Below are 12,956 nucleotides of genomic sequence, written 5' to 3' on the forward strand. Positions count from 1 at the left end.
TCTGCGCGCTAGGGGCCCCCGACACGCCAGCGTCGGGGAGGGGCGGGGCGGGGAAGGGAGAGGGAGTTTTCTGCCCCGATTCCAGTGAGAAAACATGGAAAAGAGGAGGCGGTTGCGCAATCTGGGCCTGGGGTGCGGCTCGGGGAACAAAGAGGGCGTGAAAGCACCAGCAGCCGAGACTCCGCGAATCCACTCAAATCTGCTGCCGGGGCAGAGCCCCAGTGCTTGTGGATACGCAGATTTCTCCAAGCCAGTCCAGCCCTACAGGATCACAAATGCTATCTCGCAGCACCCAGGACTCTACACTGTAAACAAATGACGGGGCTGCTCTGGCCCAGGGAAATTTGAAAACAGTCGCTTCACGTCTGCCATTCAACTCAGCCTCCTCGAGCTCACGATTCCAGACTGCCAGGGGCAACGGCAGCTGGGCAACGCCTCAACCGAGCTTGGTCCTTTGCTTTGGTCCCACCCCACTGCTCAGCGCGGATTGGTGTCGGGGAGCAACTCCGGCGCTGATTGGGCGGCGGCGGAGTCGGTCAAGGAGACAGTAAGTTCGGGTGCCCCAGAGTGCTAAATTTATCTTCAGACGAGCTACCGCGCCCGCCGCGAATTGGATCTCTATGGAGGTGGCATAGGCGATATCCCTGAGCTGAGAGCATCGCCCGGCCCCCCGAATCCTTCTTCCCTCTGTTTTGTTTTTCATTTCTCCCCTTCCTCCCTTCCCCCTTCTCCCCTCCAGTCCGCGACGACTGGCTCTTGACCCCGTTCAGGCCTCGGTGAAGGTGAGGACCAGAGCCGCCGCGGCGGCTGAGTGGTGCGCTCTGAAATGGCCGCTGCCGTGAGCTTCGTAAAATGGCGGCCGCAGGCTCAGCTGGGGACCGCGGCGCTGCTCCGCAGCCCAGCCGCAGCCGAGACCCTTCTCTCCATCACTGATGGAGATGAAGGAGAAAGATAGCGGCGGGTGCTGAGACGTTTTCCTGTGGTTGTTAGCTGAGGCGACCGCCCGGGGACGCGAGAGCAGTTCCGTAGGCGAGGGTGGACGCCCACAGGAAGCCAGCCCCCCAGCTGTGGTGGGCAGCGCGCTCCTGTGACAAGGAGCAGCCGAGGGATAGGTGGCCGGGCCGCCCATCGAGGTGACCGTTGATAAAAGCACTTAGGTGCTGGACGGAGTGTCCGTGCCCACCTCCTGCCTCGGCTTATGAATGGACTGCACTCCTAACCAGCCCTCCTGCCCCACGGGTATTGTTCAGAGCAGGAACCGCCTGAGGGTGGGGGTTGAATGGAGGGTGCTACCTGTCACCTTAGCCGAAGAGACAAAAGATGAGGGTTCCCCCCGCCCCTTTTCAGGGAGTCGAATAGAAGCTTTAGGGAGTCCAGTCTCTTTGTCCTCGAGAGATTGGGGGAAGCACCTCTAAAAAGGTGGAACTGAGGCCCTCCGAACAAAGCGTTTTCACTCCGTCGTGTCCTTCTCTGGTAGCAGGGGAGAGGAATCCTAAATTTTGAGGTCACCCAGCGTTTCCATGAAGTTCTCGGCAGCTAAAGCGCATTCAGGACTGTGAAAGGACGGTCTACTCTTTCGCTCCCAGGAATGAAGATGTAGGGCTTTCTCCTGCTGCCAGTTTGAGACCCTCGATTTTCTGGCAGTTGTAACCCATTGTAATTCATTTCTCTCTGCACCATCCAACTCCTGGTAACAGATTTTTTAGTGCTTGAGAGATTAATAAGAGTATTCAGGGACACACAAGCAGTGACTAGGCACGTGGGCTCTGCAGTCGAACTTTCTGTGTTCCGTTCTGAGTTCTTCACAGATGTGTTAACTTAGCAGGTGACTTAGCCTCTGTATCTATTTGTTCATCCCTAAAGGGGGGTTATTAATAATAGTCCCTGACTCTCACGTTTGTTTTGAGGATTAAGTGACCTAATCTAGGAAGGATTTAGCAGTTACTGGCACATAGTAAACAATGATCACTCAATAAACATTAGTAAGTTAAGGAGCTTGGTTATTGAGACAAGAGTGGTTGTAACAAAAAGGCATAGTTCATGTAACCCTTCGATGTATAATTCCATTTTAGATTACTTTCAGTGCTTAGTTTTAGAGACACTAAGGTGTGGCTGTACTTTTAAAAGTTAGGTTTCGCTTCTGAGAGTTTTTAATGTTTTTCTTTGAAGTCAGTGGATAGGGGAGCGTTACAAAATAATGAAATTACCAGGGTATTAAACAGGACGAAAATATTAACATTTTTACTATGTTAGGCATCTTCTGTTTCAGTCTAAGATCTGCATTGCAGTGAAGAATCATTTGCACTGCCTGGCTCTAAAATAAATTGTAAAGAATGGTCATCTTAGAGGTGTATAGTTCGTTCTCCTTTTGTAGTGTCTAATTTTATTTTTTCTCATTCTAGGCTTTTGGTTACTCCCCTTCCACCCTATCCCTTAATTTTATTTTTTTTGAAGCGTCTGCGTTTCAAGCTGCCAAGGTGGAGAGTGATTGCAGAAGGGAGTGCTCCTCATTTCAGGTATCTTACCCTCTAGCTGTTACTGAGAAAACCATTTTGATTCAGGATCTGATATGAGAATCCAAAGCTTACTCTGAGCCAAATCATAAAGTTTAACTCAAACTTTAAATCAAACTAGCTATATTTAGGTAGACACTAAATTTGAATGCCTTAACTTATAAGGCTGGTATTCATCAGAGGTCCTAAAATTTGCATTACCCTTCCATTTAATTATGCTTTTAAAAAACTATTATATGAGGAATAAACCTATTTAAATGAGAGTTTTCTTTAGGTCTTCGTTAAGCCTTCACCTAAAGAGTAATGGGATGTAGAGTAATCAGTAAAATATATGCATTATTTTGAATGAGTCTTATTTTGGATAATATAAATATTTATGTAATTTAAGTCCAGAGAAACTGTAGCTAACTTTTGGTTTACAGTTTATTTTTCAATGTTAACACACAGTGTTTAGATACAACAGAATTCTGTGTCTTGCAAAACTTTGAACTGTTTGTGTTTTTGACATAGCTTATCAGAATAATTACTAGCCCTGAAAGGAGCCTTAAGATGTAGGACGGTGTCAACAGTGAATGTATCTAATGGCAGTAGGTATCAGAAAGCTAGAAGAGATTCCAAGATACTGTATATCATGAAAGGGGATGATAAATTATGGCCCCACGCTGTCTGTTTTTATAAAGAGAGATTTATTGGAACACAACTTGCCCATTCTTTAACGTTTTGTCTATGGCTGCTGCCATGCTACACCTACAAAGCTGAGTAGTTGGCAACAGAGACCATACGGCCCATCAGGTAAAAAACATTTACCGTATGGCACTTTACAGGAGAAGTTTGCCAACCCTGCCATGGGACCTCAAGGTCCCTTCCTTAAAAATGCATTTATCAACTCATTATTTCTTAGTCCAATGGTTCCCAAACTGTGTTTTATAGAAGATTAATGTTATCTTAAGTTAATAAGTGTTGTGAGAAAAAGATCAATGCTAACAATAGTTTCTTCTTTTAGAATTTATTTTTAAATGTAAGTTTAAGACTACTAAACTCATTTCTATAGCTTTTATTTTTATGTGATAATCTACCTTTAAGAAAAGGTGTGCCATACCTGAGAGCACCAGGAAGTCGAATGAGAGATCACCTGATACACGAACGTGTGATGTTCCATCTGCGCGTTGATGCATAGGCAGCACTTACAAATTAACTGATGTGTTGCTATATATCATCTCTTTGATGGTTGCTCATCTTCTGTGTATCCTGTCTTATAATTTCAACACATTTGTGATACTCAATGTTTATTCTAAATTAACCATGTTTTGTACCACAAATTCATTGCCTATGGATCTGTTGCTGAAACAAGGAAGTCTTAAACAAGAAGTAGAATCTTTTTGTTATCAAATTGTGTCTGAATCAAATGATCAAAAGGTTGGAATATTACAGAGTGAAGATGAGCAGTTGCAGCCTGCAGTTTCTAAAAATTCAGAAGGTGAGCTTTCCAGGGTCAAATTTATGTCCAATTCCAACAAAATAACAACATTTAGTAAGAAACCAAAAAGAAGAAAATATGATGAAAGTTATTTGTCTTTTGGATTTACTTACTTTGGAAATAGAGATGCACCTCATGCCCAGTGTGTATTATGTAAGAAAATTTTATCAAATAGCTCTTTGGCCCCTAGTAAGCTTCGAAGACATTTGGAAACTAAACATGCTGCATACAAAGACAAAGACATAAGCTTTTTCAAGCAACATCTTGATTCACCTGAAAATAATAAACCCCCAGCACCTAAAATTGTCAATACAGATAATGAAAGTGCTACAGAAGCATCATACAATGTAAGTTACCATATAGCCCTGAGTGGAGAGGCTCATACTATTGGAGAATTGCTTATCAAGCCTTGTGCAAAAGATGTGGTGATGCGGATGTTTGACGAACAGTATAGTAAAAAAATAGATGCAGTACAACTATCAAACAGTACTGTTGCACGTCGAATTAAGGATCTAGCTGCTGACATTGAAGAAGAGCTTGTTTGTAGACTGAAAATTTGTGATGGGTTTTCACTGCAACTAGATGAATCAGCTGATGTTTCAGGACTTGCTGTGCTGCTTGTGTTTGTTCGTTACAGGTTTAATAAGTCTATTGAGGAAGACCTACTCTTGTGTGAGTCTTTGCAGAGTAATGCCACTGGTGAAGAAATTTTCAACTGCATTAACAGTTTTATGCAGAAACATGAAATTGAATGGGAAAAATGTGTTGATGTTTGTAGTGATGCTTCCAGGGCAATGGACGGGAAAATTGCTGAGGCTGTCACCTTGATAAAATATGTGGCTCCCGAAAGCTCCAGTAGTCACTGCCTGTTATATAGACATGCACTAGCAGTTAAAACAATGCCTGCATCTCTGAAAAATGTGCTAGATCAGGCCGTACAAATCATCAATTATATTAAAGCTCGACCACATCAATCCAGACTACTAAAAATTTTGTGTGAAGAAATGGGTGCCCAGCACACAGCCCTTCTTCTAAATACAGAGGTGAGGTGGCTTTCCCGAGGTAAAGTTCTTGTAAGACTTTTTGAGCTTCGTCGTGAACTGTTGGTTTTCATGGATTCTGCTTTTCGACTGTCTGATTGTTTAACAAATTCATCTTGGCTGCTAAGACTTGCATATCTTGCAGATATTTTTACTAAATTAAATGAGGTTAATCTGTCAATGCAAGGAAAAAATGTGACAGTGTTCACAGTATTTGATAAAATGTCATCATTGTTAAGAAAATTGGAATTTTGGGCCTCATCTGTTGAAGAAGAAAACTTTGATTGTTTTCCTACACTCAGTGACTTTTTGACTGAAATTAATTCTACAGTTGATAAAGATATTTGCAGTGCCATAGTGCACCACCTAAGGGGTTTGCGCTCTACTCTGTTAAAATATTTTCCTGTAACAAATGACAATAATGCTTGGGTTAGAAATCCATTTACAGTAACTGTTAAACCAGCCTCATTAGTAGCACGGGACTACGAGAGCCTGATTGATTTAACATCTGATTCTCAAGTGAAACAAAATTTCAGTGAACTTTCACTAAATGATTTTTGGAGTAGCCTAATTCAAGAGTACCCAAGTGTTGCAAGGCGTGCGGTTCGTGTACTTCTTCCTTTTGCTACAATGCACCTGTGTGAGACAGGATTTTCATATTATGCTGCAACAAAAACGAAATACAGGAAAAGACTCGATGCTGCACCTCACATGCGGATCCGACTTAGCAACATTACACCTAATATTAAGCGGATATGTGACAAAAAGACACAAAAACACTGTTCTCATTAAAATTGGAGGGTTTTGCATGCCTCTTGATAACCAAATATAAGATGAAAATAAAAGATGATTTACTTCACTGATGATATCTTGGGGTTTTAAAAAAAATGATTCAAATTTTTTATACCTCTTAGATTTTAAGAAAGGTAAAGAATCAAAAATTTAAACCTGTACTACTGTTGGTATTTCTTCTTCACGTAATTTCAAAGGGTTCCATGGTCATGACTGTGGGAAATACTGATTCACAAGGAAAAGTCCCAGTTTCTTAGCATGACGTATCTTTTTAGGAGCTAATCGCTACCAATGTTTCTAAGCATGCCACCCTGTAACCCTCCAATCACAGGGACCTTCTTGCCTAAACATATCACTGTATTATGCTTTCAGGTCTCAAAAAACCATTCCTTCTCCTTGCTTCCTGACAGACTCCTATTTGCTTTTCAGCCCTTTGACTTAATTTATCTTCAGTACTTTCATTCTCTAAATCTTTCTATTTGGCCCTGTTTTTTGTGTATGTCTCAGCTGTGAACTGCTTGGTGGTCTCATAATTTCCAGTGTTATTGGACTGAGCTGTATATGATCTTATCCAGCTCTATGTCTCCATTATCTGGCAGAAGACCTTACTAAAGTAGATGCTAAATAAAGGAAAAAATGTTGGTGAAGGTGAATCAACGAAAAATGGAAGAGGGCATGGTAGCTTATATTTGTATGCTATCGTGTATAGAATGCTACTCTTTGTGGTTTGGGCTCAGTTATTCCATTACCTAGAATTTAGTGTGGCCATGAGGCAGAAGTTACTGGGGAATGTCAGAGCTTTGATTCGAGCTGACCTGGTGGGGAGGTGGAGGGAGTGTGAAGAATATTTTCAGATTTTCTTTGTTTCTCAATTCGTGTATAGATTATTGCCAATTCCATATACTATAGTCTAAATTAACGAGGCTTTACTGTACTTGAAGATGATTGGACTTGAAACCGCTCTCAGTGTATTCTTAGAATACTATGAAAGATTTCCTTTTTTTTTTTAAGATGTTGAGGGTAGGAGTTTATTAATTAATTAATTTTTGCTGTGTTGGGTCTTCGTTTCTGTGTGAGGGCTTTCTCTAGTTGTGGCAAGTGGGGGCCACTCTTCATCGCGGCGCGCGGGCCTCTCACTATCGCGGCCTCTCTTGTTGCGGAGCACAGGCTCCAGATGCGCAGGCTCAGTAGTTGTGGCTCACTGCCCAGTTGCTCCGCGGCATGTGGGATCCTCCCAGACCAGGGCTCGAATCCGTGCCCCCTGCATTAGCAGGCAGATTCTCAACCACTGTGCCACCAGGGAAGCCCACTATGAAAGATTTCTGACTGACATTCCTGCCTCTAGTCTTCTCTTCCATGTCACATCACCCAACACAGTTCACCAACTCAGGGTTAAATGTTTTTTGTGTTATTTCTATAGTCAAGACCTACCATATAACTACTAGATAGCCATTATTTATTTAATCTCACTTATTCAAACCCACTCCCCATTTTGGGGAAGAGGAGAACCTCCCCTCCCTAAGGTAGAATGTGATAGAATGATTAAGCTTAGGTACCTGCTCCACTACTTAATTAGCTTTTTTTTTTTTTTCTTTTTTTGGCGATGCCGAGCAGCTTGTGGGATTTTAGTTCCCCGACGACCAGGTGTTGAACCCAAGCCCTCGGCAGTGAGTGCTCGGAGTCCTATCGACTGGACCACCAGGGAATTCCCTAACTAGCTCTTTAACTTTGGTCAGTTTGAGCCTTTCTGAACCTATTATCTCATTTGTAAAATTGTAATTATGCCGTCTTTAAAGAGTGATTAAGATAAAATGACTATGTATATAAATCTAACAGTGGGTAATCAGGAATAGATAAGTGACTTACATTAGTTCCTTGCCATATCCAGCCATGTTGCAGTCAAACTTCACTCCACACTCACACTTCAGTCTGAGTTTTTATTCTATGTGGAGACCTAACAGGCTATATAGGACCTGACCTAATATGAGGCAGCAAGGTTAAGTATTTGTAGCCCAGCCTTTTTCTCCTTTGTCACATTAAGCACCTATTTACCTGTCAGTTACTCTGCTAGATGCTTGTGTGTTATCAGTAATCTTACAACAATCCTATGGGATTAGGTAATTTCTGAATTTGCCCAAGGTCACACAAGTAGCAGAACCTAGTTTAAAGTGGCCTTTTCTGACAGTACTTCTGCCTTCATTGCATTTCAAACTTTTCTAAGAGCATCAAAAAATGACTTGGGAGTATAGCTAAAACTCCTTACTAAGATGTGGGCATTTCTTTGAAATCTGTGCTTTCTTGTCTAAATTCATCCAAAATAGCCATCTACTTCAAAGCATGACTGCTTGTTTTAGTATAAAAATATGTAACAGGGATTAAATTGCTATCAAGTAAAATTAATTCTCCAGAAAGATTCATGATAATTACTCATACATGCAGTACTTTTTGTCAGCTGATCCCAGAATTAAAGGTACGCTATTTCGAGAAGTATGTACAATGCCATGATGTGTACATTTGGCTGGTGCCTCAAGTGTGGTAACCAGACTCCCTGTGTGATTGCTGAACCTGAGCCTCTGCTTAGGTCATCTGTCCAGGATGTAAGCCTCTTGAGATATAAGACCTCTCGCTTTCTAGTCCTTTACCCCTAACCACCTTCTCTGAGAGGCTGCTTTTCTGCATTGAAACCCAAATCTATTGACTGAGACACTGCTAACTGCTACTAGACCTGTTTAATGCCGGCACTACCCAACTTGGTTCTTGATGTCAACTACTGATCTGTTCTATAACCTATCAGGACTAACCTATGGGTACCATGTGCAGCTAGTGAGAACAGACTTTTGTACCTAAAGGTAGGTCTTGTACCTGCCGGATGATGGGCAAGTCTAGTTCCAGACAGCAACTTCTTTATTACCCTAACCCACTGTAGTTACCATGACTGAATCCCAAAAGAGGAGATTCTTTCCCTTTATGTTTAAACTCTACCTACCCTTCAGAATCAACCTTCCTTAAATAAAACCAAAGCAAAATAAATCTTGAGCACTCAGATTCCCTTTATTTTGTACCTCCAAAAACCTTTGGTTACCATTCTGCCAGTACTCCCTAAGGCTCCAAATACTAGAGGCTCTATCTAGAAGTAGAGGGAAGGCTGACAAACCCCGTCACACAAAAGAGAAAACTAAAGGAAGAAATGGGTGGCGTTCTACTTAATATTGCAAGAGATATTTGGGGGCTAAATAACATGGCAACCTCAAATGACAGCTCCCCTTCTTGCCTGCATGAAACAGTGAAGTTCCTGTAATGTATCCAATCCAAAAGGGCTCTCCCACTTTTTTTTTTTTTTTGCCTGTTTCTGAAATTAATTTAGTTGGCAACCCATTCTCCTTAAATAAAAATACGAACCACAAATGTTTCTTGTATTAGTCAAGGCTCTCAATTGTAATTTATAGAAACCCAAATCAAACTTACTCAAGTCAGAAAGTTTTACTTATTGGTCAGTGTTCGCAGTAGCCTCAGGGATGATTGGATCTTTGTTTAGATGATGATATCAGGAATCTCTTTTTATCACTTTGGGGGTTTTTTGTTTTATTGAGGTATAGCCAATGTACAATATTTTATGTACATTATCCCACTTTTAATCCCTATAATTCAAGTACAGTTGATCCTTGAACAACACAGGTTTGAACTGCATGGGTCCACTTATACCCAGATTTTTTTCAGTAGGAAATTATACAGTGCCTACATGGCCCATGGTTAGTTAAATCCGCGGATAGGGAGGGGTGACTATAAGTTATACGCAGATTTTCAACTTCGCGGAAGGTTAGCACCCCTGACCCCCATGTTGTTCAAGGGTCATGTGTAATTGAAATTGCCTTGATTTTTTTTTGTCTTTTTAAAAAAATTTTATTGAAGTATAGTTGATTCACAGTGTTGTGTTAATTTGTGCTGTACAGCAAAGTGATTCCGTTATATATATTCCTTTTCATATTTTCCATTATGGTTTGTCACCGGATATTGAATATAGTTCCATGTGCTATACAATAGCACCTTGTTGTTTATCCATCCTATATATAATAGTTTGCATCTGCTAATTCCAAACTCTCAATCCTTCCCTCCCCCACCCCACTTCCGCCTGTCTTGATTTCTTAATGAGGATTGTTTCCTATGTAAATCTTGCCCCAGTACCACACGTATATAAATACACAAATTGTAATCTCTTGTAGTTTAGACTTCTTTGGGATCATTCATAGATTGAGCAAATTTCTAGTAATACTGTAAGTGCTCAGTGAATTGAATTCCCTGACTTAAAAGGTAAGGTATTAAGGTGAAATATAATTCATACTATAACATGAAAATTAGCTTTAAAATTCTTGGCTTCAACTTAAACAGATAAGGCAGTAACTATTCTTTGTCTTTCAAAGACTTCAGAAGCAGCATTTTGTTTTTTTTTTTTTACTCTGTACAAGGTTTTCTTTTTTGTTTTTAATTGTAGGAAAATATACATTACACAAAATTTACCATTTTAACCACTTTTAAGTATACAGTGGCATTAAGGACCATCACCATCATCCGTCCCCAGAACTTTTTCATCTTCCCATACTGAAACTGTCCCCATTAAACGTTAACCCCCCATTCTCCTCCCCTAGTCCCTGGCACTCATTATTTGCATTTTCTGTCTCTGAATTTGGCTACTCTAGGGACCTCATAGTGGAATCATACAGTATTTATCCTTTTCAGTCTGGCTTATTTCACACAGCTATAAATAGGTTCATCTATGTTGTAGCATGTGCCAGAATTTCCTCTTTTTAAGGCTGAATAGTTTTCATTTGTGTGTGTGTGTGTGTATACACGTTTTGTTTATCCAGTCATCCATCAATGGACACTTGGGTTATATCTGTCTTTGGCTACTATGAATAATACTGCTGTGAACATGGGAGCACAAATATCTTTTTGACTGCCCAAAGCAGCATTTATTAATAAGCCCCCCGTTTCCTTAAAAATGCAGTTTTACTCTCCAAAATATAATTCACCTACAACTCTTGAAAGAATCCAACAGCTATGTAAATCTAGGTGCCTCTGGAGCTTATGCAAGTTATTTACTTTCATTTGTTAAAGTTGGTAATAACTGCACTGTTAATTAGTTACAATGGAAAGAATTCTGAAGCAGCTATCAAGAGACTTGTGTTCTTCAACTAATTAATTGCCTTAGATAAGTTCATCCTTCTTTCTTGGCCTTAGTTTCTTCGCTTACCAAATGAAAGGGGTTGAACTAGAATGAGCTCTAACGTTCTTGTCAAATAAGTTAAAAATTTTAACCTAAATAAAGATTAGGGTGATGATAAGATGTGCTCAGTTTTTTGAAATATGTGGATTTTTCCCTTGGAAGCCAAGCCTTTTTTTTTTCTTTATTGAAATATAGTTGATTTACAATGTTGTATCAATTTTTGCTGTATAGCAAAATGACTCAGTTATACATATATATACATTCTTTTCCAAATTCTTTTCTATTATGGTTTATCACAGGACCTTGAATATAGTTCCTTGTGCTAGACAGTAGGACATGGTTAAGACAAGCTTTTTTTTTGGTTGTGCCTCGTGGCTTGCAGGATCTTAGTTCCCCAACCAGGGATCGAACCTGTGCCCCCTGTGATGGAAGCACAGAGTCCTAACCACAGGACTGCCAGGGAATTCCCATAAGTCAAGCTTTTTACATTAGTCTTGTACCATAATATTTTCCAACAACCAAATGATAAAATTTATAAATTGCCCCATCGTGGATACTTACTGGATGAAAGGAATGAAGTGCTTTTTTGGAAGGGAAATGTACATTGGAAAAACTAAAATATGTTTGTTTATGACTATGTTGGAATCTAGTATAGTTGAAGGCATAACTCAAGCGTCAGGCAGGTTACAGTGGAAATTATTGACTAATCCCCAGCATCTATTTTCCTCTCCCAAGTTGTACCCTGATTTTCTTTCAGGTATCCACTTTTCCCCTACATAATCCATATACTTAAGTAAAAGCTGATCCGTCTCCAGCTTCAGGAGTGGACTTGTTTTGTCTAAGATAGTTTTTTGACCCCAATTCACATAGCAAACAGATTTTACAATATAATCTAGGTGTGGGCATGTGTGAGCACCAAAGTTTCATAGAACAGTACTAATCCTTTGTATGTGCAATGTAATCCCAAATATATTTAATTTTTTTAATGATGGAAACTCAAAGATTAATTGTATGACCCATTCTTAGGTCCTGATCCACTGTTTGAAAAACACCAGTGAGTGTAATGCCATTGCCCTTACAAAAATTGTTCAAGGAACCTGGCTGTAAGCCTGTTAAGGCATAGTATTGCTCTGGCCACAGTAACTGGCCCAGGAATAGCATGTGACCCAATACAGGCAAGTGAAAAGCAAGAGCAGTATTACAGGGGCTTTGACAAAAGTTGCTTCCTCACTCTTAATGAAGAGATAAATATCCTGTGTACTTGGGAGGCGTGGAATTGCTGCAACTCTTTAGCTACCAGCATGGGGATAAAGCCAATACATAGGGGCGGGCACAACCAAAAAATTAGAAATTAAACCAGAGCCCTGACTGAACCAAACTTGATCACATTCCTGCCTTTAATTTTTTTGTTGCCTAGGCCAATAAAACTATTGTTTAAGACCCTTTACATTGGGTTTTCTATTACCATAGACAAAATCATCTTAACTAATATAGTGGTCTAAAGGGAAAGCAATATAAAACTAGAATTTACTGGTAAACTTAGCTGCAACGATGAGTCTCAGCCCAAACTGAAATAGTCTGATCTCTGGTTATTCTGCCATCTACCATAGTGCTATCACTCAAAACTCTGCCACTGGCAATATTTTATAGACCAGAAACTAAATCAGCACATGTATTGACATTATTAGATGTTATCAAAAATGCCATTTCTCTTCGTGGGACAACTTGGTAATAAATGGATTTTACGTATTAGTTTGGGCTGGCCTAGTTATGAATCGAGTGTGTAATTCAAATTAGAAATTAACCTTGAAAACAAATCTATTCATTTTTCCTTTAACTTGTCAAAGACCCTGATAAATGTGATGGGATTTTTAAAAATTTTTGACGTTTAATAAGTCATATGCTTTGTAGGG

General features: G+C 40.3%; 1 protein-coding gene across 3 annotated transcripts; it reads left to right on the forward strand.

The window, feature by feature from the left end:
- The first annotated feature begins 569 nt into the window (after positions 1-569).
- ZBED5 (zinc finger BED-type containing 5) lies at positions 570-5,896 on the forward strand. 3 transcript variants are annotated; one of them, XM_089915159.1, is made up of 2 exons: positions 570-2,516; positions 3,565-5,896. In XM_089915159.1, the coding sequence occupies exon 2, from the start codon at positions 3,738-3,740 to the stop codon at positions 5,820-5,822; it is 2,085 nt and encodes a 694-aa protein (XP_089771285.1). In that variant the 5' UTR covers positions 570-2,516; positions 3,565-3,737; the 3' UTR covers positions 5,823-5,896. The 3 variants fall into 3 exon arrangements, with proteins under 3 accessions (XP_089771285.1, XP_089771284.1, XP_089771283.1); XM_089915158.1 differs by having other exon boundaries at positions 3,597-5,896; XM_089915157.1 differs by having other exon boundaries at positions 570-782; positions 2,403-5,896.
- Positions 5,897-12,956: the final 7,060 nt, after the last annotated feature.

The sequence above is a fragment of the Delphinapterus leucas genome, chromosome 7 (assembly GCF_059928025.1).
Source record: "Delphinapterus leucas isolate spDelLeu-1000000601 "Yukka" chromosome 7, BTC_Dleu_Yukka2, whole genome shotgun sequence".
NCBI classification, from domain to species: domain Eukaryota; kingdom Metazoa; phylum Chordata; class Mammalia; order Artiodactyla; family Monodontidae; genus Delphinapterus; species Delphinapterus leucas.